The sequence below is a fragment of the Buceros rhinoceros genome, unplaced genomic scaffold, assembly GCF_000710305.1.
Source record: "Buceros rhinoceros silvestris isolate BGI_N320 unplaced genomic scaffold, ASM71030v1 scaffold19553, whole genome shotgun sequence".
NCBI lineage: Eukaryota > Metazoa > Chordata > Aves > Bucerotiformes > Bucerotidae > Buceros > Buceros rhinoceros.
In genome coordinates, this window is record NW_010402046.1 from 17,305 (window position 1) to 44,301 (window position 26,997).

General features: G+C 40.7%; 1 protein-coding gene across 1 annotated transcript; it reads right to left on the reverse strand.

Moving 5' to 3' along the window:
* Positions 1-2,845: 2,845 nt before the first annotated feature.
* MAPK1 (mitogen-activated protein kinase 1) lies at positions 2,846-25,334 on the reverse strand. The gene is made up of 9 exons (XM_010132524.1): positions 25,304-25,334; positions 19,735-19,927; positions 17,887-18,076; positions 11,516-11,632; positions 10,579-10,693; positions 9,855-9,986; positions 7,697-7,806; positions 7,388-7,515; positions 2,846-5,046 (listed from the first exon to the last, which is right to left on the reverse strand). The coding sequence occupies exons 1-8, from the start codon at positions 25,332-25,334 to the stop codon at positions 7,399-7,401; spliced, it is 1,005 nt and encodes a 334-aa protein (XP_010130826.1). The 3' UTR covers positions 2,846-5,046; positions 7,388-7,398.
* Between the last annotated feature and the right edge of the window lie 1,663 nt (positions 25,335-26,997).

A 26,997-nucleotide genomic window follows, 5' to 3' on the forward strand; every position in this document is an offset into this window, starting at 1 on the left:
GGGGGGCAAGAAAGCGGGAGGCAGCTACAGCCAACAAAAAAGTAAGAACATGCATAAGCATATCTATGGCAAAAATTAGATTCTTTACTATTCTGGGGAAAAAATTACATACTCTGCTGTGAAAGCCAAAGAGGGGATGGAGAGAAGAATCTGGACAAACCAATTCTCCGAGTTGGTACAGACTATCGGTTACAGACCTCAGCACTCTTGAGTTTCAGTCCCAGTTTCTACGGTTTCGTATTAGAGAAGGTCCTAGCTGCCATCATCCAACTACACCTTTTAAGAGTTCCGTTCTTTGGCACAGTTCAATTTTAGGCTAAAACCAAAAAAATATTACAGCCTGTCTCAGTGATGTAAGCTTTCCTTTCTCCCAGAAATGACATTTCAAAACACTAGCCTGAGAAGAACCTTTCCGTACTAAAATGACAACATCTGCTCTCTAAGCATTGCTCAAGTAACTGCTCTCAAGATTTCACAGAAACTATCGACATAAAGAGCGTCAGAAAAGCCTGTGAATCCGCAGATCCCCTGGAATCTATCTGCACTACCCTGTGGTCAAGAGCTCAAAACACTGACGACTTCATCACCTCCTTGCACCAAAGACAAAACATTTCCGCCCATCTTGTACACCCATCCGCCACTTCACCTGTGGGTCTCTGGATGGCTTCCCCCATTTAATTTCAGGCTGGTACAGTCACACAGCGGAAGAGACGCGCTCGAGTTCTTACACACATTAAACATGGGCTACTCACTGCCGCAGCGCCCGCGTGACAGTCGCCCTTAGACAAGCTCGTGTAACACACGTCCCGTATTTACAGGTCATGAACCCGGTCGCTTCAAAGCACAATTCCAGCCGTTCTAGACACGCACAGTACTATGCCGATTTGGTAATACAGGGACACAATTTAATGATTTTCTTTGCATTTGTTTTTACAAGATTCAGATGCCAAAACCAAAACAAAACATTAAATTACCTGATTTAAAAAAGAAAATCACATACGTTTACAACATCAAAAGAATAAGACGAAATATAAACCTTTGCTACTTACAATGGATCTATACAGATTAACCAAATCACAAATCTGTCACAATATAAACGTTTAATTGTTACAGTGAATAAGAACATACAGAAAATGAATTTTTTTTATAAAATCTTCCTTTGCTTTTTTATTTTAAACTTGCCATTAACTAAATTAGCTATGCAGGACTTGTGGGGTACATGACTAAGAAGGCACCAACAGTACAAAGCAAAGACAAAGCAGTTTGAGTATTTCCAGAGTGCTCTACACTGATACAACACGAGAAAAGGCAACAATAGTAAGTAAACCAGCTGCAACCTTTAGGAACTTGTTCTAGATTTACAAAGGTAGCCCAGCTTCTACATTTCCTCCAAGGTTTCACTTAGTCTGATCACAGCACACGCTACAAAAACCACTGTAAGCTTCACTTTACTAATGTGCACTTTTCACTAATTTAGTGTCTTGATTTCAGTTGTTAACTAAACCATTTTGAACCACAAATGTATTTAAAACTTAGTAAAAGGATTGTTTGGACTTTTTTGTTTAAACCACTGCATTTACAAAAATATTTCCCCTAAAATCTGGGATCGCTTGAAGACATTGCTGTACAAATATAAAAGTACTACGCAAGGGACCAAATTCATGACTGTATGGTGTGTACGTACAGACCTATATTTATACCATATCACTGTGCTGTAACAACACAATAAATTTAGCAAGAACCAAGGACTATATAAACTACACTAACATAAGCAAATATATATTAATAAAGTTTAAATCTATAGTACAGTTGCTCAGCAAACAACTTCGACATGGTATAAATATATCGTAGCATATTACAGTGGGCAGCAACAACAGGGTTGGTTTTTTCTCATCCCGTAAGGAAAACCGTGCTCAGCTCCTCGGGTTTCATCTGGCCACTGCCGAGTTACACCACCACTGCTACTCCCGACAGCTCCGCGTGCCCCGCACCGCTCACCGTGCAGTGCGCTGTACACTTCAGGGTTGATGAACGTGTGATACTGATGAGGAGGAGTCTGGCGACAGTCAGGACAGCAGAGTAAGATGCTTGTATTTGCCAAAGCATCCATGAGGATTTTATTTTGCATATTTTTGTTCAGCTGTAAAGTTGGAATGTTTTTGACAGCGGACTGTTTACATTCCTTATTCCCAAAACATCTTTACCATGAAATACACGTGTTACTTTGATTAAGAGTTGCTGTTCTCCGCTCTAAAATATAAAAACTACATAGAGGAAAAAAAATATCCATGTTAAATGATAAAACAACTGACCTAACAGTGGTGTTACAGGCACCTTCTTTTAAACTACTTTCAAAATCTGCCCAAAAAAACCCAAAACAAACCTCCTGCTTCTGCACCTGACACATCAACAAATACAACCCAACGGTGTTTTCTGAATTCAGTAAAAGGCTGGTAAACGCGGCTGCTGATACTGAGGGATGCCACTTGGATTCAGCAAGATTAGCTAAGGAAGAAAGCCCGAAAGCACCAGACGTTGAGTAAAGCAAACCTTCGGCTTCTCAGCTGGAGAGACAGAATGCAAGGGTAAGTCCACACCTCCCCCAAAATCCAAAATTAATGAAAATATTAAAAAAGCCATTTTGGGAAAGCCATTGGGAAAGAGAAAGGTGGAGTCAGATGCCACAGTTCTTCACAATAAATTAAAACTGAGGCGTTACAAACTCATGTCAGTAACAGTCATCTTTCCAACCATGACAAAATGATTCCTGTCGTTGATGATGATCATCGTACAAGTAGCAGAGATTCTAGAAATATTTGAACTTTTCAAAACCGAGAGAAAAGCATTTTGGTAAAGATGCGTAGAAACGTCAAGAGAGATTTCTACACTAGCATCAACAGTCGAGTGCGTGTTTCCATAGGAATGTTGGTAGCCTAGGTTCCAGACCACAATTCCACCATCCCTCGTGCGGCATCCTGACAATGCTCCTAACGTGTTCCCCGCAGTGGACGCTTCTGTACCACGAGAACCTCCTGATAGAAAATGCCCTGTCGTGGTGAACTCTTGCTTACTAAAAATCCGCTCTGGCAGGCTAACACTTAAACCATTGGAAAAAGAGAATTTTGAAATGGAATCTTGTAAGCACCCTTGTCTGCTGAAGTCTAAGTTTCGATTTCTTTGAAGAGCAGACGAAATGGCGTGAGGAAGCCTGGAGTTGTTAACCAGCGAGCATCCCTACGTACTACAGCAGCAACTAACCTGATTTCCATTCCAACGCATTACCCAAGAGGAAACCAAAAACTAATTCTTAATGTTAATGTGAAGATATAAGATTTAAATTTATTTCCAGGAATTACAAGTGCATTTTGTTCATATTAGCAAGCAGTCTTTATACAATCCATTCTTCACTGCTGCCAAAATAAAATGAGAAAAAGACAGCAGAGATATGAAAAGCTAAAAATAGAACTATTTTTCCTAAATTATTTGTTGAATAGCATTTCAGTTGAACACAACTCAGAGGTAACAATAGATTATTTTTTTCTCAATCATAGGCATGTGGCACTTAGACAATCATCTTTGCACAGAAAGCTTTAACAGTCATGCGAGGGCACAGTAATTATTTTAAACAAGGCAAATTTCTCACCACAGAGAGCAGTGGGGAAAGAAAAGGAGGCACTGCACTGGAACATAACACCTAGTAAACTCCACATTATACAATTTCAGTAACAAATACTTGAAAAGATCATTAAAAGGTATACAATTTAAAATGTTATTTAGTGCTAGCTTTGTTTGGTTGTCCTAACTCAGCATTATCAGAAAAGTTTGATAGTACTTGACAACAGAACAGTACTTCATGTCACGAGCTCATGGAGGCTTGATTACAAATCACCATAGTGTAGGTTGCAAGAAATGGACTTGAGATGCCGACATGCTGTAGGAGCAAAAGTAAAACCAAACTTTCTCATTTAAAGATGCAGTGTTCCTCTCTGCAAGAATTCTGGATGTCAGTGATTCAAATGTGAAAACTATCAATCCATCCTCATTTGAAGCTTTTCATTGGTATGCAGGACGTAGACTGAGTTTATTAACATCGTATTTTGGTTTCTCGCTTGCCACCACATATGGATGCCTTCCAGAGAGAAGAGCATTCACCATTAGGTCATCGTGCCACTATGGTCTCTGATAATCTTCCACCGCACGGTGAGTAAGTACAAGCTGGCGAGCTGCCATCGTTCTCTTTGCACATGTCTCATAAGCACTACTACGTGGTATGAACTTTGGAAGTACTACGCCTCCAACACGGTTCAACTTTAAATGAACTCTTTTAGAAAAGGCAGGGAGAAAACGGCACAAATTTTGTCAATACCTGGGAAAAATGTTTCTTAGCTGAATTCAATTAAGTTGGGTTCCTGTGTGGTTCTTACGCTGTATGGAACACCTGTATGTACAGCACAGGACACCCAAACAAGTGCATAAGCAGGATTAACATGAACACGACTTATGCTGTCATCCCTAGCATAATGGTACAGGCTCCGCTGGATGCTAACCATTTCTATTTAAAAAAGGAAGTGCAAACAAAATCTGGGATGTCACTGACTTAAAGTGCCCTGAATAGTAGCTTTTCTAGAAAAAAAAAAGAAACGCCAGTGACTTCAGTAAAAGTCAGGAAAACATAGTTCATGGTGTAAACTTCTTAGAGGTTAATGAATGATCTTCTTGGATATGGATCCAGGAGTGAAAGGAACCACTGCATCTTTCAAACCAGAAAGCAAGCAGTTAAAACACGGCCAGCAGTAGGTGCACTGACAGTACAGTACTGCAACAGGTCAACAATGGGCATTACGCATAGGAGTGTCAATTACAATTCTTCAGGCTTAAGAGATTCATTGAAAGCATGAAAAGCCAAAACTACCAGGAAGTGCCCTCCTGAATGGCTCAAAGGAGTTAGTGGATAAGCTGAGAGAGGCCACGAGACATGACCAACAATAAAGAACTGGGAAGAGGAACAGCAACGTTTGAGCATGCCCAGTCCTTTAAGTCCTTGTCCTACAAAAAAGAGCAGAGACACATTTCAGTGAAGGAAGTTTTAACAGCACCTTTTAAATCAAGCACACTTTGCGGTTTCTATGCTTTAGGAACACTGTTTACCACAGACAGCAGAACCAATATGAGTTAGAAAAAAAAGAAGCCAGAGACAGTGAATATCGTTACATTTTAAGTTAAAATTTTAAATCGTCAAAAGATCAGGGAGATTAATTGTAACTGTGGTACATTATTTGGTTGACTGAATTATCTGTTATTCTCACATTGCTTCTCAATTCCAAGAGCTACAGCCAAGGGGTAAGTTATGAATCTCAAGAAGTAAACTCACTGAGAGGGGCTGGCTGATGAAGCACAGGGTGGGGTGCAGGGGGAGCAGAAATCCCAGGAAGAGACAGGTACTGTCCATTTTCAGCCAGCTCCTGGGGACTGGCCTTCACTAGGTTGTCAGCTGCTTACGCTTAAGCTGTTGTGATGTGGAATAGCTAATAATTCTAACCACAGGTGGCTGGGACAAAGTACCAGCATATCATTATCAAGCTGAGTACAGTATTTAAGTTTCGCTGTCATGTCAGCCAGATCAACTCACAGTAGCATTTAAAGGTAACATTTTTAGCAAACGAGAAATTTCTGTTAGCACCACATCACCGGTATCTTTATCCCCAATCCATTTATCCCTTAACTCCTAATCCAACCTAGGTAAGCACGCTCTGGGCAAAGGGGCAACAGGAGAGATCATCGACTCTGATCTACCACAACGTTAGCTATTTGCTCTCCCTTCCTTCACAGTGCGGCCTATTAGTAACAGCTTCCATCCTCTCCTGAAACAGATGTCGCTTCCTTCCAGAACACGTATACACACACTGTGGAATCAGCGTCAGAAAGCACGGGTGGGAACTAAGCAGCATCCCAGGTCTAATTCTATTGGCAATGCCCAGCTAACAATAAACGCCAGATGTGTCAACCTCAGATTTACCCAAATTTTCATTACTAAAAGAGTTTCAAATGTGAGCTAGTAAGGTCAAATCAACAAAACACAGTATTTCTAAATGACTTCATTTGTGAACTTCTACACATTGGAATAGTCAAGTGAGGGGCAACAGAAGTTACCCTATTTAAGTAAAAACTATTTTCAAAAGTTTCCCCCACTTTTTCTGTTGTTTTTTCATGGATTTCTTGCAGTGAGGAAGTTCCCTGGCTCAAGACAGCCTTTCTGCGGGAACCGCCACACAAAACAGCGACTGCGGAACGCTGCTGTCGACAGAGGACAGCACAGAAGCTACTTCGAAGACCATAAAACAGGCAGCCTTTTCTGGTTAGTTTTTCTTGTCCCATCACAAAACTTTGATACTTTATACTGTTAGTATCACACAAGTTTCTCAAGACTACATATATTTTTTCACAGGCAAGAAATTTTTTATCATGAGGGTGGTGAAACACCGGCCTAGGCTGCCCAGAGAGGTGGGAGCAGCCCCATCCCTGGAAACGTTCCAGGTCAGGTTGGCCCCTGGGGCTCTGAGCCCCCTGCTCCGGGTGCTGATGTCCCTGCTCCCTGCAGGGGCTGGACCGGGTGAGCTTTGAAGGTCCCTTCCCCCCCAAACCAGGCTGTGATTCTAAGTATTACAAAAATAATTCAAGTCAGTATTTGACCCATTTTCTGTGAAACTACTGAGACTGGCAAGCCTCATGGTATATGAGGACCAGTTAAGTTCATTAATTTTTAAAAAGTCAGAGACAGCAAATATCAATAAATTACATTTTAAATTAAAATTTTTAATCTTCAAAATATTAATCATAACTAATTTGTGACTATTTAGATAAGTATCTATGAAATAATGTAAGTAAGAACAGTTAGAACTGAAGTTAAATCATACTGAAGCTTCACGGACTTTTTTTCCCTTAAAAATAATTTAAGAGATTTCTCCTCTGTATATTAATTACATTTAAGGAAGAATTTTTTTAAAAAAGCACTTGAAACCATATGACAAAATAGTCTGTAACATATAAAGAACACTGCCCCCTTAAAACATTTTTAAAATAAAATTTGCATTTCAAAGTGTTACCATAGCTTTTATTCTGAGAAGCACTATTTAAAGGCAATTCTTACTCCTTACATGTAACCTAACATCTAGGTGAACATCTCAGGCAATTGCCTGAATTCCCTGCAGACACTGCACTGAGGCAGGAGAACTAAACAGCAGCACAGGGCTGTTGTCCTTGTGAATAAGCAAAAAGCGATCCTGAGACACCTGCTTATCGTACCAGAAAGTTCTACAGTTCACTGGTGGTAACAAAGTCCCAAAGTTCTCCCTGCTGCCCAAGTGGTTTCGTACTGCTGTGACTTTACCTATGCACAATTTAGGATCGATATCCTGGCTGGAATCTAGCAGTCTCCTCAAAAATCAGTTCTTTCAGCTTTTCCTTCGGCAAGTCATCCAACTCCATATCAAACTTGAAGGGTGCTTCAGCTACAGGCTTAATAATACAAAGAAACATTATTATTTTCTTTAGTATTATTGTTCTGTTCAATTTTGGTAAATTGATGCAATTCATTCTTCAACACCTTTCAAGTAGCAGAAATACTGCCCTTAAACTAATGAAGAAAATAACCATTTGCACAATTTAATCAACATTTACATTTTAACAATGTCTTTACCTCATCGCTCGGATCATAATATTGCTCCAGATATGGATGGGCTAAAGCTTGCTCCACTTCAATCCGCTTATGAGGATTAAAGGTCAACATTTTATCCAACAAATCAAGTGCTAAGAGGAAAAAAAAAAAAAGAGCAAGAGTTTAATACACCCTCACAGTAGAGAAGCGTTACACGCAGACGTTACGCAGACAATAAGAGCTGCCCTAAGTTTTGTGCTAACTGCAGTTTCCATCCGGAATTCCCGGCTGCAGCAGCAGATTGCTCCCTGTACCTCGGCACAGCATCCCTGCCTGCCCGGCTCACCGGCACTCCCCACCCGCGCCTTCCTTCGGCAGGGTCTGCTCTCACAGAGGCACACCCGCCCCAAGGCCCCTCGGCGTCAGTCTGTGCCGAGGGAAGGCGTGTGTAGGACCCTACGGTACATTTGCTTTTTCACTACAGAGTAAGTTGGATAGATCAGGCTTATTCTTCACTCAAATCAGTACTTTGGATTCTTGTGCCAAAAATCCAAACCAAAATAGAGCTTTTCTGAAATAAGTAATCAAGAATACGTTCTTTTTCTGAAAAGAAGACTTGTCTGCTTTCTGATGAAAATGTCACGCAGAAGCGGCTAGGAGCTGATCTAGGAGTCACTAGATCATCACTGTGAACTATCAGAACATAACTAGCAGCCCAAAGATACAATCCAGCTGGGATGCAAATATATCCATATTCATGAGATTCAGGCAAAATCTGCTGAAGACAACTTGTAACGAATCCATGGAGATCTTGAGGATCCAGTAAGACAGAGCGTGAGGCCTGATGAAAATCTGGACAAATGTTACGAGTGAGAGTTACTGCAGTTGTTCAGTTACTTTGATTGTAACACATTTTCCTTTTCCAAGAAAACAGAATGATTATAAAGCAAGAAGTCCAAGATGTCTTGCAGAATCCTAGATTCCACTCCATTTCTTCTCCTCACCACATCACTTACGACACTGAAAGAGAGGCTTCTTGCTGCAGCGAAGCAGCTGCAGCTCTGCAGGCAGACGAGCTGCATACCAAGCACCGCAGAAGAGACAGGCCTCACGCTGCATCTACGGCCCCTTGAAAAGGCTGTCAACTGGCACAGCAATCAATGTTACATATTTTCATGCCGTTTTCTCAGCACTGGATACTCACATGCTCAGTCCATGCTAGAGCATGTCATGCACAACACTTTATGGATAAAATGATGGACAAAGCTTCTTGGAAAACCGCCCTGCCAAAGCTACCCTCAGACGTGGCTGAAAAGGTACTGCAGAAGTCACGAAACAGTGTGTTCCCCCAGCACGTTTCAGCCTTGCTACAATCTGAGCTGTCACAAGCCCACGGTAAAAATTCTCACGTTGATGAGCACTACAAATGAGCGGAATAAATCACTGCTGTTTCTCTCAATGATAATCAGCTCTGCACAGTTCCATCTGCAGAAATCAGCTTTTACATGGTAGTTCAGTACCTGATCACATTCACTAACTGTAAGTTGTCGTATCAGCTTAAAAAAAGAGCCTTATGAATTGTGTCAGAGCAGGCAGAGAGCACTGGGCATGAATACAACTGCTCTCCAACCGTGTGAAATTAAAAGGCAAGTTAATAGCAACCGAGCAAAACAAAACCGCGTTTACCCTTTACTAAAGCCTACAGAAAGGCAGCAATTGACACTCTTTGCTCCACTTTTATAAACTTTACCCCACTTACGGTTGAATTTTTTTACCCATTAAATTTTAACTGGTCATGCTAAGGACCCGCACTTTGATTAATGTTATCTTGATTGATCTAGAACTGACACAGTCTGCACAAACCACACTGCGTTCAGCCACAGGCAGCTCTCATCTGATTCTAGAAACAAAGTCCAAGAGTAGTCTGACGCCTGTCAAAATCCAGTGCCTGTGTTCTGTACTCAGGTATCGCGCCGTCAAAGCCAGTAACTGGAGTTAGCAAGCGAACACCAAAACATCAGACAGATCCAAAACACAGAAGATCAGCTAGTATGAGGGTTTCATGCTGGTTAGATTCATACTCCTGTTTTGCGAGACCTGCACATTCTGTTTCCAGTAGAGAGCAAGATAAATTCTTAGGGTGGTTTCAAAAGCCCCGTCCTGCCATTACTCTGATACAACGTAATAGAGCATTACACACCTTTGGGGTCAGCGTTTGGGAACAGCCTGTTCCATGGTACCTTATTTTTGTGTGGTAGAGAAAGCAGGTAGTTTCTGGCCTTTAAATTTATTATACAATTCAAATCTTCTTGGGAAGGGGATCCAAGTATACCTAAAAAAAACCCAAACCAAACAGTACTGCACTCTGTGAAAAGCACATTAAAACAGTTATATCACATTTGCTAAACTTCAGTATTAAAACTACTAGCAAGAAGATTTCAGACTAAATGTTTTAAGAGTACAGAATACTTCAGAATTTTTTTAGAAACCTTTTCCTGAAAAGGAGGTTTTTTTAACCAAAAGGGGTGTTTTTGTTGTAAATAAATAGATTTGAGTTTCCTAATGACCAGTAATCTGTTTAAAGGAGCCAATTAAGTGCAAAATTTCTATATAATTTTTTTTTAATTGACCTGGACATAACAGTATACTTGAGCTTTTTTTTTTTAATTTTTTTTTTTAATTTCAAGAACATCTCTGCTGATGTAGTAAATAAACCAGTACATATCCCTTATTAACCCTAAATCAATGATTTGTTGTAGAAATCACTGCAGAAATAACTACAGGGAACATATGATACACCTACAGATCCATATGTTATACACTGACCAACAAGAGAGAAAAAACACTCAGCCAAGACCAGTCTGGCTGGTAGAAAAGATACGAGAGAGGCTGATGTGGAAATGCTGCTTCAATATCCAGCTTACCAAGGATATGGTTCAGTTGGTCAAGGTAGTGTTTTCCTGGAAAGATAGGTCTGTTGGAGAGCATCTCTGCCAGAATACAGCCTACTGACCAGATGTCAATAGACTTGGTGTAACCCTGAAAGTAAAGAGAAACCACGTTTTTGTCAAAGAAATTTTTTGCATAATTGCAGCAATATGTTGCTCCAGTAAACTGTGAAAGTGCACCCCCAAAAAAATCTTTCTTTTGATGAGTCACGCTTGTTCGTGCTGTTTGGTGCTTCTGCGGAGAATGAAATAAATTCTTTGAGGAATATCAAATACAGAGCCAGATGTCAAACAGGGGTGTTTTGCTAACACGCGTATGGCTGTAGGAGCTACTGCAGAGGTTTCGAAGCACAGCCACTACTGCACCGTGCAGGGACCGGACACACCTTCCAACAGCCCCAGAAGAACACAAGAGTAATTCCGAGTACAAAAAAACCCAAAGGGATGATTTCATTAAGACGATGGGAATGCAACTGAGATTGACACACAACGAAGATCACATGCCCTCAGAATCCGATTCACCCTCATTACACATTCTAAACCTAAATTAAGATGTCAAGATAACATTAATGCAACACTCGCAAGCCTCGATTCAGGCAGCAGTAAAACGCTCTCATTACCAGCACTGCTGTGCTGCGCTGTGGGAGAGCACTTGATGGAAAGAAGTCTCATGACTGGCAAGGAACTGGACATAAGGGAACTCACGCACGCGATTACTCAGTTGTAGTATCCAATAATTGAATCACAAATCTATTGCAAGCCAGTAGCTGTGCTGCAAATCCATCACCACATCTCCTCAAGACCACGCCTGTGGTCCAATACTAAACAGGCCGGGAGCAGGGGAAGCAGAATCAGTACTCGCAGGTGCAAAGCCAGCAAAAGCAACACCACGGCCGCGCACTGTGGTTCCTACCTTAGAATTCAGCATGATTTCAGGAGCCCTGTACCAGCGTGTGGCCACATACTCTGTCAAGAATCCTGTGTGATCATGATCTGGATCTGCAACACGAGCCAGCCCAAAGTCACAAATCTGGTTTTAAAGAAATTTAAAAAAGGCACATTAAACATACAGCTTCCAATACTATGGCTTTATTAATAAACCCCATGATGTAATACCTACACACACAGTGTACACAGTAAACCTGTCTTTTGAGAAACAAATTCTTGCACAACGTTAAGAAAAATGTTTTGGAGTAAGTACAAAGAGTATCTGGTTGGGCCGTGCGGGGACCTGGAAGAGTAAATGTAGCTTTGGGAAAAGATGATGTTCCTGGTGCAGAATTTCTGTTCCACTACGGGTTCACTTACCACCTTCTCTGACAGACAGGTGGCAAACTCGCAGCTCCAACCTGCTATTAGAAATCTACCAGCAAACACAAAGATATTAAGGATTTCCAGCAAAGAAAACCACCAACCAGCACATTTGTAGCTAAGTTCAATACCCCTTTTTACAAAAGCTACCATCATAACCGCATCTCTGCACGAGAAACATCCTACCCAATCATGAGATAACAGTAGACTGGAGAAATTATAGGTGGCTGAAGGAAGCATGAGCTTAAAAAACCCCAAACCTAAAAACATTTCTCAACACTGTATCAGGAAGAGTTTTATCTATCCATGAAAAGAAAACATAATCTCTGATCTCAACTAGTGAGTCCATCAGAACAGGAAGAAGTGTTTTTATCTATATTCTGGTAAGAGACTCCACAGCTCTCGCTATTCAGCATCCTCTCTCCAGAGAGAAGTTAAGAACATTGAAAGTGTGAAGACAGACAGTGTTCTAGAGTACAGCTGCTGCTCCTTTCCCACCTTCCAAAAGGTAAATGACAAGCTCGTTGAGCAGCACATTAGACGCTTTCGTATGCTTTTGCTACCATCAAACAAATACCAGTTCACAATAACAAGCAATTTTCACACTAAGTGTATTTGAGCAAAACAACATGTACGCTCAGAAAAACACATCATCAAACGTAGGAGTGGCAAACAGTCAGGAGGCTCCTCTGATGCATACACTTTATAACAGTTCACTCTTCGACAGCAAATAGTGTACACTGACGATATTAAAAATGTGAAGCAATAATACGCTGTAGTCAATAAAGACTGTAATGGCTAAGTCTACTGAAAATGCAGAAATCTCTTTGTGCCTTTATTCTCAGGAATATTCACAGGAGGAACTGCCTGTGAAACTGTGAAAAAACTGATAGAGCAGTGAAGGAAGAAGTGATTCAGCTGACTAAAAGCTACAACTGAAAGACAAGATTCAGCAGCTGACTGTTAAACAGCAGGACTGAAGAAAAGGCAATGATGAAATCTGTAAGCCAGGCTACATGGGATGACTCCAACTTTAGCTACATATTAAAAACCCCCAAACCCGGAATCTTTAGAAAACAAAACTAAAAAGTACCCTTTTAAGCAAAAACAGAGCAGCTGCCTTGTGTGCAATTCACAGCTTACATAAAGAGAATCAGTAGAAGTGATCAGAGAGTCTCCTGTAAAGACACAAGTGAAGAAACTGTAGAGGACAGCTTCATGGCCTCCAGAAAATTACGCAGGGGGTCAAAACTGTTGTAATCTCTGCCTCCTAACCTCAGAAAAAAGCTACAGAAGGAGACTTGTGCAGAATTACAGTATTACACATCAGCAAAGTGCTATGATTTGTTATTATTAAGACAAAAGACACACACTCTGGGGTCCACAGTGGAGAGAAAGAACTGAATTACAGAAGGTGTCTGTGAATCTTTCAAGTAGAAAAATGCACATGGGATGGAAAGGGAGATTAATGACAAAGAGAGCTCATTAAAATGACAAAGAGCCCCTGCTGACTAGAGCAGAAACAGAAAAGAAGAAACACCATTAGTAAGACAGGCATCAAGGTTGAAGCTGCAAGAAAGAGGCTTTTGGCTGTTAGTGCTTTCACCAGCTGCAGAGCTGACCAGCAGCAGCATTAGCAGGGCGGCACAAAAGAGAAGCTGGAGGGGCCAGCAATCTGCCCCAAGTCCCGGGTGCAAGGGGCAGAGCACAGAGACTGACTGCACCCTGGTGAGGGCAGACGATTCTCGCCCTGTGGCAACAGAACATGGTTAACAAAGCAGCTACTCGGGGGGAAGAAAAAAAAGGTAACAAAAAAGCAAGGCCGCTCTGCCTGTTCAAATAATAATTGGTAAAGTCACAGCTCTAGAAGAAGGTAGGCTTCTCAATCAGAATTAAAAAGAAAACAACAAAGAACCTGTGAGAGCAACATAACGACAGGCAAAATTTTCTTGGCGTTTTGACTAAGACATAGCAGAGAATAAAAAACTGTAACGAACAACCCAGGTATGTCAGTCAGTGCTTCATGCCTCGGAGAGACAGAAGAGATGCTACTAAAAGAGAAGAAATAACTTCCCCACTAGATAAATTTATATAGTTAGCCCCCACTTACTGAAAACAATGTTCTTGTAATCAGTATCAGGCACGTTTTTACTTTTTTTTTTTTTTTTAAATGGCTTATAATTGATGAATCTATCAAGCAGATGGGAAGATTGATGAGGGTCACGTAGATATGACCACTTACTAAACAAATTAAATGGTGCCCAACAGTGTTACTGACATACTGAAATATCTGAAGTTGTATCGAGTGTGTGCGTGTACACAAGGAAAAGGAGTGGCTTCCCTTTAGCTGTTAATGAGAAGAGGCTAGGCCAAACAGTTGGGTCTCTGGAGTAACTGGTAAAATGCTGAAACAAACTGTAACTTGCAGATTTCCTCCAGAAACCCCTCTCTCATCACTGTCCTTCAAGTCTATACAAGTACCTAACAATCCCTGGATGTCTGATATTCAGGGTATTCGCTATGTAGATGAGAAAAGCTCAACTTTCAAATAATATTGCTGTAGAGAGTTAATGTTTTAACCCAGTCAAAGGAGTAGATTCTAAGCTAGAACGAACTGAAGACACTGCAAGTGTCTCCACTGCTAGTGGAGAATCTGCTTAAAATAACCTTGACCTAATTTTCTGAAATATTAATGCCACTGGCCTAGGAAAATGTTATGGTCATCAGAGTTTTTAATATAATGTATTTCATTTACAGAACTGCAAAACAGGTCAAATTGCTGGATGCAGATAATCATGAAAGCATGCAAAAATATTTCTGACAACGTTAGATACTATTTTAGAGTATATTCCAGCCTGCAGCATGTCAGTATACATTCATTGGCAAGATGCCAGGACGCAAAAGAGAAGACCAGTATCTATTACCCAGGACTCTCACTCGAGAGAGGTTCCAAGGCAGTAGTTTTCATGAACTTTCAAATCTAAACTTTCACTGAAAATATGTAACAAGAGACAGCAGTTAAGTCCAATGATGCACGTTCACAAACTGTCATTCACTGTGTGGTTAAGTCCTACTTAAGGTCTCACTGCAGTCTGCAGCACGGCCTAAGGAAACGTGGAAACTGCTTCAGGCTCTGCACTTCTGCCCTGTCTTTCAAGCTGCCTAGGACAAGACATAGGGTTCACAGACGAATTGTATCAATAGAGACTCATACGTTTCTTTCCTGGAAATGAAATCTGTGATCCAGATGTCAAGATCACGTTTAAGAGAGAAGAAAGAAGGAGCTCTTTTAAGAACCTGCAGGACTCAAGAGCTCCAGAAGAGATCAACAGCTCTCTTGCAACGCCATTAAAGAAAGAAGCTAACAGCATTACCACTGAAAAACAAACTTTCCATCTTCCCTCTTCCAAAAGCGTGATTTTAAGTTGTTTGTTCTCACAGTGCAGTGGGTTTTGAGTTTATGTACAATAACTAACTTTGTAAGCATGCACACACGCAGAGCTGACACACAGACTTGCAGGAAGGCTCTGAAAGAAACAAGTTAGCACAGGCTCAGCATTCATACGACAAGGCCCAACGCATACTCGTTTTCACTCCAGTTCTGTTGTTTAAACCTCAGATGTGGTATTAATACAACACCAGAGTTCCCTTTAAGTTATGAAAAAAGCGTATGTTCTGTCATACAGACCCCCACATTCTGCTCTAGGAGGCACACTCTGCAGTGGCGTGCTGGGTTTAACAGCTGGGAAAGACACGGCAGCAGCGCTAACTGAAGTCATGCTGTACTATTCTGCCATACAGCGAGCATAGCTTCTTTTTCCTTAACATCTCACTTGTGTTACAACATTGCCTTTCGTTATTTTATTGCCTTTAATTGTGCATAACAGAGAGCTACACTCAAACTGTTCTTTCCTGCTTCTACTGTGCTGTTGCCATAGATTTTACTCCGTTTCTTTCATGAAGGGGTTAATGCCTTGCAGGGATCTGATGTAATAACAGCTGCTGGAATCCCACAGCCAGAGTCAGAGGTGACCAGTCCCGCAGGACCACGCAGCAGGAAAAGCTGACAAGTGGCAGCGGGAACGTAAAGCGAACCGATGGAGCAGCCAGTGTTTAGAATGGGGCAGCATACCAACAGCAAGGACTTTTCCTGGGATTGGGATGAACCTGTATGGCCAGCAAATGGTTTACATTTTGAAGAGGGTATTCTTGTTCTGCTTGGGTTTTTTTCTTTTAAATGAGAAAGTCAGAGCTACTATAAAAAAGAAAGTGTAATTAGGTGCAACACAGTATGCAACAAGCACAATTGTACCACGTCAGAACAAAGTAATGGAAGCTCCATCTTCTCACTCCATCAGTGGCCAAGAGCAAGTGCACAATGTAAAAGAAAACATACTCAGGCGCTTCTCTGCTAGTCCCTCTCATCTTCCATGGATTTGCCCCCACAGGACTCTCAACCAGAGGGAGCATTCAATAGCTTTTCCTTCTACTAATTTGCTTAGTGTTTTTAAGTCACATTATCCATAAAATCTGCAGTGCTCTGAGGTACCAAATCCCTCAGCTTAATAATGCTGCAAGTTCACTACTATGTCCTCTCACCCTGCGCGTGCCACCTGCTCCGGTCCTTGCCCCCCCAAGCCTTTTTAACAGGTTAAAGAGCAGACCACTGTTCTCTATTCACCCTCCTCATACCACTAACACTTTTATCAAATTCTACTGTATTCCTTCTTTTCTTCAAGCAGTATCTTCCAGTAGATGAGACAATGCTAAATTGCTCTTCCTGACATGGAGAGCAATACTTTGCAGTCTCCCCATTTTAATAGGATCTCATCGGGAGAAGTGGGATAACTATGATCACACAAGTGAAGACTCAAAGCCAGAAATGGAATAGAATGGCATGTTTTCTGGTTTATTCTCTATTTCTGTTCTAATTTTTCACACTGTTTGCTTTACTGAATGTCACTAAGCACCGAGCTGACATTTTCCAAGAATTGTAACAGCTCTAAGATCATCCTGCTATAGCGTTAACTAGTACAGAGCCCATCGCTGGAAATGTAAATTAGGAACGTTCTCTCCAAGTAATTGCTGTGAATTTCACATGCCATTTTAGTTGCCCACTAATATGGTCTTTCTTCAACAACAAACAATTAACAGTTTAAACAGAGAAAACAAGACTTGAAACATTCACAGTTTTGAGTGTGCTTTCTAGGTAAACACAATTCTGCCTCCGATCAGTATTTTTACCTAGCCTTTACTAGCTCTGAGTACAGCATTCGGCTCTGAGGCCCCAACATAAGGGCACGGACCTGCTGGAGAGGGTACAGAGGAGACCACAAAGATGATCGGGGGCTGCTGAGCACGTGCCCCGTGAGGACAGGCTGAGAGAGTTGGGGTTGTTCAGCCTGGAGAAGAGAAGGCTCCAGAGAGACCTTATAGCAGCCTTCCAGTACCTAAAGGGGGCCTGCAGGGAAGACGGGGAGGGAACTTTCACACGAGCATGTAGTGACAGGACAAGACATGATGGCTTTAAACTGAAAGTGGGTGAATTCAGAGTAGATGTGAGGAAGAAGTTCTGTAGTGTGAGGGAGCTGAGGCACTGGAACAGGCTGCCCAGAGAGGCTGTGGATGCCCCATCCCTAGAAGTGTTCAAGGCCAGGTCAGATGGGGCTTTGGGGAACCTGGTTCTAGTGGAAGGGGGGCTTGGAACTAAATGATCTTTAAGGTCTCCTCCAGCCCAAACCATTCTATGATTGAAAAAGGCTGTTTCAAAGTCAATCTCCATATAGAAATGGTGATGCACTGAAAACAGTGTAACAGTGAGGTCTCAGTCACTCAAATCTTAATTATTATATTATCAATTTATTGGCAACCTTTCCAGGACAGAAATTACATTAATCCCCAGTAACAAAACCAGATTCACGGTTATAGCAGGTAGTTTATCAAGACCAAAGTTTGCAAGAAATTTCAACTAACCTTGAGATCACAAGTGGTGTTAAGCAGCAAATTCGAAGGTTTGAGGTCACGATGAAGCACATTGGCTGAATGGATATATTTTAACCCTCTCAGAATCTGGTAAAGGAAATAACAAATGTGGTCGTTGCTGAGGTGTTGAGTCTTTAAGAGCTTGTAAAGATCTGTCTCCATAAGATCTTGCACAATGTATCTGTAAGGCAGCAGATGTAAGGCAGCAAAACAAATGTCACAGTCATGTCAGGTATCAGACCAATGAAACCTCTAATAAATATTTCTGTTATTTGCCTGTTTCATGACAATTACAAAACTATGTAGTTGCTTCTTGCTTTACACAATCCTGTTACATGATGCAGCCCTTTACAGAATTGAGAGGCACCAGCATGCGGTCCTCTCAAATTAACAATCATATCTATTTCTTTTTATTAGAGGTTGATTTTTACTAGAATCTTAACGTGATCACATTCCTATCCTGCTTGCCAAGAAATACAGACTTTCTTATTTTAATGAGTAATAAGCTTCTGAGATACTTGCTTCCAGTTGCACAAAAGCACGAAGGTAGAAGATCTGATCACTTCTGATCAGTCATCTCTATCACCTCTCCACTTCAAAAATTCAGCCATTGTTCTCCTTTGCTATATATTTATTATGCTACATTGAACACAACAGTCCTTTGCTTACGAAAATTAAATCCCAATATTTTCAGTCAGATGATTTTTTTTTCTAAGATTGGAACGAACATAATGGGATTTTTTTTCTGCTTTACAAGGAATGAGTTAAGTAAAATTTCCTTCTCCCTTAATTCAATTTGGCTGCAAAACCCTTGGGGTGTAGTTCCATGATCACTTTTCACTGAAAGACACGCTACTGCTGCCATTCCCGTTGGGCGTTCCCATCCTCTCCTCTGGGTATTCAGATTGGATGACACATCTAGGACATCTTTTTTACAGGCAGCATGCACTTATGTTAGTCCAAACGGCTCAGAAACACAACCTCAGAACCCCACATAAGACCAACTGAACTCAAAGAATATATTGATAATTTATGAAGTGAGAGCATCTGACACAGGTTCAATTCAATTTCTGCCTGCATGTATTTATGCTGTTTATTCAGCAGATACCTGCAAAGACCCACAAAACCGACAGCACCCAATGCCCACGGACTTGGGGAAGCTGGCTGACTCTAAACCAGGCCTTGTATCTCAGGTGGAGTCTCCCAGCTAAAACTGTTTCATAGGAGTTCATGTGCATGTCCAGCGTATCTAACCACAGCCAAGTTTCCCATGAAAGAACAATTAGTAAAACAAGAAGGCCAGATTTGCATATATTAATCAAGCATGTTACCTGTCCGTGTGCAGTTTCAGACTTTTCACATATGCAGGAAGCTCTGCAAAACTGAGGGTTGGGTTGTGTTTTAAATTTTTTTGCCCCCTAAGTTGTATCCAACCTATTCTTTAAGAAAATTTTAGACAATTATAGCAAAGTCTGGCCGTTTTGACTTCTTCTCAAAGCAATCACTTTAACAACAGGTCTATTAAGAGCAAATATAGTTTTAGGATTATGTGGCTAAACTAAATCATCTCTACAATGTGGGGTTCTTTGCCCTGCAAGATAGAAATTAACTTTTCTCTTCCTGAAAAAGAACAAAACCAGTGTTCACTCACACATCAAATCCATTTATGTATCTATAAACCGATCAAACACCGTGAACTTCCCTTTCAACTTACAAGAATAGAAGCCAACTTTCACTAAAATTTAGTAAGGAAGAGGATGAAAAGGAAGGAATAATCTAAACAGAGAAAAAGGCAACCATGACAAACTATGTAGAATAACATATACTTTGAAAGGATACACATCTTTCATTTGTTCAATAGTCGGAGCTCTGATAATATCATTTATTCCAATAATATTCTCATGCCTGAAGCGCAGTAGGATCTTAATCTCTCTCAGAGTTCTCTGGCAGTATGTCTGATGCTCGAAAGGACTGATTTTCTTTATAGCAACTCGAACTTTGTTGACGTTATCATAGGCAGAACTAGAAGAGAGTAACATTAGTTACAAGGAACATTAAATTTACTCCATTCCAAATGCAAGAACACTAATTCAACTGAATAAAAGGGCAGTGCATTTCTTTTACACTTATTTTTATGAAATGAAGAGAGGCAAGAGTGGTGCGTTATATTTTTTGTTTGAGGAATCAACAAAACACTGCTGTTCCGTGACCAGCTGCTTGGGTATCTACAAGTCATCAGCCTTCCCAACTGACTTCAGAGTCTGCTGATACCTGAACAATGCAATGAGTATTCATCTTCTTTATCAGCTGGTGGAACAAACGAGTTCAAGCCTTTTTCTATATGCTGCCATCAACAAGCGGTTTGAAAGGAAAAGCTCATCCTGAGTTAACCCACTCCCTTTGGGGCACAGAAAAGCCTTCAGAAATCATCCTTCAAGCAGCAGGATTCCACATCCTATGTCCATGCCCAGCAAGTAATTCCAACCTCCACAACCTTTTTACCCCTCCATCAAGCTACATTGTTGGCACCTTCATGAAGAACAGACATGGAAGAATAAAAGGGACAGAGAATTTGTGAAAACACCTTTCCAAGTTCAATTCCAAAGATAACAGAGTTCAAGAAGGGAAAGAATGTGTCCAGCTCCACAGGTGAAATGAAAGCAAGCGGCAGCACGAAGGAATTGGGTGATCGTGACCTGTATCAACGCATACACCAGCTGCTACGTTCACTGTGCTGTCATTCCAGGAGCTCAGAGAGCATTCCTAGCCATACCAATAACACAGCCCCAGGATTGCTGGTCCAAATGTCTACACACTTATGAAGAGTATCACAGCCTGAGCCTAATAAAAAGCCTCATTAAAACTTCATAATTTTTTAAAATTTGGACTCAGGTTATTATTTAGTGAAAATGTTATGAAACCTTACAAATTTTAGGATGTTTTCTATGGTCTTGTTTTTTTGAATGATGAAGCGTTATAATAATTCCTCTTTGTATTAAAAGCATATGGAAATTTAATTCATTACAATTTAAATGTGTCTATGATTGCTGCTCCTTCCAAATTTCTTCTTGCTCACTGCTGCACTGTCTGGAAATTAACAAATCATCAAGCCTTCATTTAAACATTTCTGTTCACCTCAACTATTTCATATAAAAATATAAACATACTATCCAAACAGGCTTTACATTCCACCAGTTTTCTATAATTAAGTTCCAGAACATTCTCTGAAGCTCTCTTAACAGGCCTTACTCTGCTGAGATGTCCAGGGGTCTGGAGATGAGGTAAAGCCAGATGAAAGATGGATGTCCAATTAGAAAAGACCCCTAAAAGGAATCCAGATGCCTGACCACACCAAGGTGGTTCTACCACCAGGCAGATTTATGGTGCAGCACAGTGTTTTTGAGCCAGTACTGTTACCACTGTGTGCAGAGATGTTTAACATTTCTCACTTTCATTATTAAAAACGACATAGAATTTGTGCCACCAGTAAGACCTTCGTACAGCTCATGCATACGTAGCGCCATCCTTTTTGCATGATTTTTCCACAGAAGAAAAAAAAAAAAAATCACTTTGACCTGTCTGTATCTGTAACCCCAGTCTCCAACCGCAGACAGACTGCACAATTTATTTGCCTCTAGAAACACTGAACTCAAATGCTCCACGGGGTGCTTTGAAATTGCACATGCTAAGCAGGTATTCCTTAAACTGTCACTATTGCATATGTATAGATACCACATTAGCAGTTCATACGTCCCAAAATAGATAATAACAAAATGCCTAAGTGGAACTTGGCATAGCCTTCAAGAGCGCTTGTCTACAGCAATTTCCTTAATCAGTTAATCACCTGTGGTGTTTACAATATACCGGTAAGGCAAGTCACAAGCAGAAAACAAAACCAGAGGTAATTCTGAAGTACAACCAACCTGTATTTGGGAAAGAAATGAAAGAATCCTATGGATAATTTTATCATTAGAAACAAACCTCCCACCTCCTCCTTTTTATTGACTTAAGCGTATTTTTGTCCCAAAATGCAGAATCTTACTTCCTTTCAAAGTACTGAACAGCAGCAGCAATGCAGAGCAGAAAAAGGCAAAATGCTAATATTTACCAATTGATGCTGCTTAAGTAAAAGCTCCTTCTCTCTTGCAATATTTGATAAATCTAAGCTATTGCGTCTCAGGCAGAGGCTGGTTATTGATGAAAAATATGCATTGTTCCTTGTATGGATTCCAAAGAACTTGAACCCATCCATTACACATACTGAGGTTTTCTCTTGTAGCTGTTTCACTTACAGTTCTTGAAGCATTTTCTTAGTAAATGGGTTATGCTGTTAGTTAAAAAAGGATGGTAATTTTGCTTTCAGAAATGTTTGGTTTTAAAAGTTTTTGGTTTAACTACAAGACACATGATTCAGTATGGGAAAAAGCTGATTAATTGCAGTGAAGATGCAATCAGTTTCCTTTCCGGTGCACGTCCTGCACACAGCCATTCTTCTGCTGGTATCAGACCTCACCACGCTCTGTGGCCGAGCATGCACTGCTGTTACCACTGCAAGGCCTCAGCTCCGGAGAGCAAAAATGAGATACTCCCGAGCTGAAACATTAAAAGGGACACCGGATTTATTTCTATTGTCACACTTTCTGAAATACAAGCTTTTCTGTAACTTGATTAACCATATGAAAAATTATCTCAATTCCTGTGAGCAAGAAACTAATCATACAAGTACTTAGGTTGCTTGCTTATGCGTAATATTTTAACTATCATGCATAATACAGGTACACAGAGAATCTGGATTACAAAGTTAACACCACTTCACACGCTCAGAATCACAGTCCTCAAAGCAAACACGGCTCTGAGTAAACTCTGTGACCCTTTAAAAACCAGCGTTTTTTCAATCTGACACACGATCTAGGAAACTGCAAAAGCTGCCTATGAGACTGAACTCCAGCAGAACTGCGGAGTCACGTGCTCTCGCAGGCACATATGCCACCCTCAGATGCCTGTCTGACCTACGAAACCATATAGCCATATCTATTTCACTACCTAGGAAACAATGTACACTAACAAAACCGGGTCCTTCGTAGGTCAGACCGAACCATTCCCCAAAGCTCTCCCTGTTCCTCACCATCTCCTCATTCCACACCAGTTACCCTCCACAACTCTGCTGAAGAAATATGCTGCTCATACACAGTGTCTATTTGCAGTGTTCACAGATGAAACGACTATAAAAAGTGCAAATCCAAACCCTCGATGCCTTACCTCACTGCAGTTAATATAGCAGCTTATCACCTCACACAGGACTCATCTCGCTTAGCCTCAGCTAGAATTAGAGATCTAATTTTATGTCTAATACTCACCTGTGCTCCCCCTACAGTCCAAAAAGGAATCGTTCCACACACACATCCCATTCCACACCACCCAGGGCATCCTAAATTTAGATTATTTGCATTCTGAGAGTGCTGTCCCAGTATGCACAGTCTAACCTAGTTGTCTAGACTGTCAGCTTCTACTGAATCTCACAACAACTGTTTACATTTTCACTGAAGCAGTTAACTGGGACTCCTCCTAAAGGCAAGAACCTTCTATTATTTAGACTTTTTTTCCAGAAACAACAAAACTCTGAAAAGATGGAGTAACAATTCATATACTAACAATTAGTTTATAGCTTTGAACTTCTAATCATTAACCACATGTACCAATCACTGCATGCAGAACTTTCCTTTTAATGGTCTGTGTGTTATTCACATTAAAGTGTCAGTAACTAGATTAATCATAAATATTTAGAAGGAGAGATTTTCTTCTACCCCAGTGAGGTGCAGCTTCACAAGCTGATGCAATCATTCAGCTGTGAGTGCTATTTACCGGTAATGCGATAAATTTAAAGATAGAATTGCCAATTGCCCAACTCTAGTACACACAACATTATTCCTATTTCAAGCTGTGGCTACTATCCACATGAAAATCAATACAAGTCCTAGCAATACAGTTTATCATTCCTAATATTAAGATATTGTAAATATATAAGGAAGATTTTACTAAGTAAAAACTTGTACAGTTTGCAAAAGACTTGTACAGCTGTGCAAAATAAACAAACAAGCATTTATAACTCAAGAAGTTGCACCACACAACTTTCAACGCCAGTATTTTTACCCTTCTACTGCTCCAGCACCAACTCCCTTTTTAAGAAGTCGCCGAGGGTGGGGCTGCTTCCACACGCAAGGACCAGCAAGTGCAGCGGGCATCTGTGCAGCCCCCGGAGACCTGCACACACTCACTGCCAGATCAACCCGTGACATCTCACGCCTCCTGAAGGAGGGAAACTTTTTCACCAGACAGATCAGGACAAGTGCCAAAGCGCTCGTTCTGCCCACAATGGCTGCTGCACGTTCTGCATCCATTCCCATTCTTCATGTTTCGTTTTGGAGCAGCACTGGAACAAGTGAGAGCACGCTGCAGCTGCCAGGAGGAAAGGAGCCAGCTCCTGGCAATGTTACAGCCCACAGAGGCTGTTTCTTCATATAACCATTGAAAAACAACTGCCTACTCCATCGGCACCCCCTTCCTCAGTACACTCCCCTCTGCCACGCCGCCTGAAGGCTCACCCCATCCTGGGATATTCTTCCAACACTTCTCGGATTATCCACCTCATGGCTGTTTTACAGGCTGCTCTCAGCACATACACACACACAAATACACAGTGCTACCAGCAAACACCCAAATTACAACTCGACATAGAAGACATTTCAAGTTTAAAAGGGATGTTCTATCAGGAGCTTTGTGTTGCTGTGGAAACAAGATTCCAAGGGCATATCCAGGGACAAAAATCTTTTTGAAATATTGAATAATTCTGCTTGCAACCAGGAGAGGAAAGGCAAAAATAATCCCCAGCAAACAAGCTGATCTTCACAGATCTTTAATCTTTTCATTCAGTCTACATTTAGCTCAATCATGGACATTTCTACAACATGCTGACATTTATCAAGTTACAATGCAAATAGCTTAAACTTATTTTTAAGAGTGCTGTAAGTAAAATAACACAGTGTTGCGACAGTAATAACCAGCAGTACCGTAACAGACTGCTCGCTGCAGTTGCTGGGGGTGGGGAAAGGTGTTGTTATGGGTGCAGATTTGTGGAGCAGACTGTTTGTTTGGTTGGGGGGCATTATAATCAGATATTAACCCTTTCAGATGCTTCAGAATACTTAGTTTCTGATGCTAGATTATTCAAATACAAGGAGTAGTTCCAGCATTATTATTCTTTTACCAAAGAGAAAGGACTGGAAAAAAGACAGTTTCAGATTTGAGGACATCCAGTAATGTGTCATTTTTATACCACTGAATATACTTCCTGTCCCCAAATGTAAACACCTGTTTACTAGAAATATTTATAATTTTGTTCCATTTAGTCATAATATTTTGAGGATAAGTATATTATTCATCAGTCCTTTTTTAACAGCACTAACTTACAGAATCAGCACCTTGTTTTAAAAGGAACAGGTGCCTGTTCATACTAAGATACATTTGTCTTGTTTTAACTGAGCTCAGTTTATGGAAGACAACCCATGCCTCGCTCAGAGTTTTCGTTTTAATCTATTCGCTTGTTCTAGAAGAAGTTCTCAGCAATGGAACATCTCCCAGGCTTCTCAGCTGTGAATTCAGGAAAAAAACTATAGAAACGCGGGCTTCTCTAATATGCTTCTACTTTTCTCTGTTAAAGATTTAGTTTTACAGACTAAATCCTATCACACAGGAAAGTTAGTAGACCCATAAAAATGGAGAGCTACCAAAATATTAGATTATTAAAAAAAAACAGAATGAAACAAAACGCTCAGCCTTGAGGCTCTAGTTGCTTTTCAAGCTATGAAAAGATTCTAGTCACTTTAAGAACATGAGCAGCACATACTTTTTCATCCAGCTCTGAGGGACAAAAGTCAAATAAGTTGTAATTCAGCATCTGAATTACCTCTTGGTATGCTACAGACACTGCCCATTGGTTACTAGAAGACAGATTTAAGCATCACCTTTGCAGTCTTTGAGAAACTTGCACAAACCCTAATAACTTAGAACGAAAATAGAGGCCAAACGACTTGGATTCTAAATGGTGATACTAGCTTAGACACCAGAATTACCTACCGAACTGCCACAAGTTTGGGTGTTAAGAAACAGATGTCGTGTCATTATCCACTTGCTGAATTCGCCACCATTTCTTGAGTGTGTCAGAAAACTACTTCAAGTTATAAATTACAAAATGACCTCAGATTTATCTTAAGTCTTGTTTTTGTTGAGGAAAGAGCGAGCATACGCACTGCTGTGACACGCGGCTGCCCGCAGACACTGAAACTCAAAAACGACAGCAGAGGAAGACTGAGCAAAAAGAGAACATTAAAATAACTATGTAGTAGATGTGACCCAATTTGCAGAAGTGTTGATCTGGCCCTACCCAACAATTCCTATTTGCACACTACTGGAAAACCTTCTGTTTGCTTTGGTGTTGTTTGGGTTTTTTAAAAGCAGTTTTCCATTTGTCAGGCTTCAAGTAGCAGTGGATAGATTATTGGGTTTGGGCTAAGAAAATAGGAATCCCTGTTTCTAAACCTTTTATCATGACCCCTCTGCAAAGCAACTGCCATACTTTACCAGCTCCTCATGAGTTTATCCATCTGCCTAACCCTTTGCATCTGTTGCTCATCACCAAACAATCGCTGCTATCATTTGGGTTTGTTTTTATTATAGAAGCTACCTAAGCAAGCTACTTGTATTTTTTAAAAAAGTTTATTTCTTTTCCTTCTCCAACAAGAGGGAAAAATAAATATCCTTTCTAAATCAGTGTCCTTTATTTTATCACAAGTTCATAGCAGAGTGCCCAAGTGATCACTGCAGGCCGCTCTATTATGCTTTTAGTTAACCTCTCAAGCCTACTGGGTCAAAATGTGACTGTACAACTCACTTTTTAAGCCATTTTTCTCCTAACATTCAAAATAAATCCTAATATTAAAGGTTTCTGATACAATTATGCCAACTCTTTACTCCCATGACAAAAGTAATTATAAGTGATTTTACTCTTTGGCAGTTTCTGATCTACTACAGGTTATTGCCCTTCAC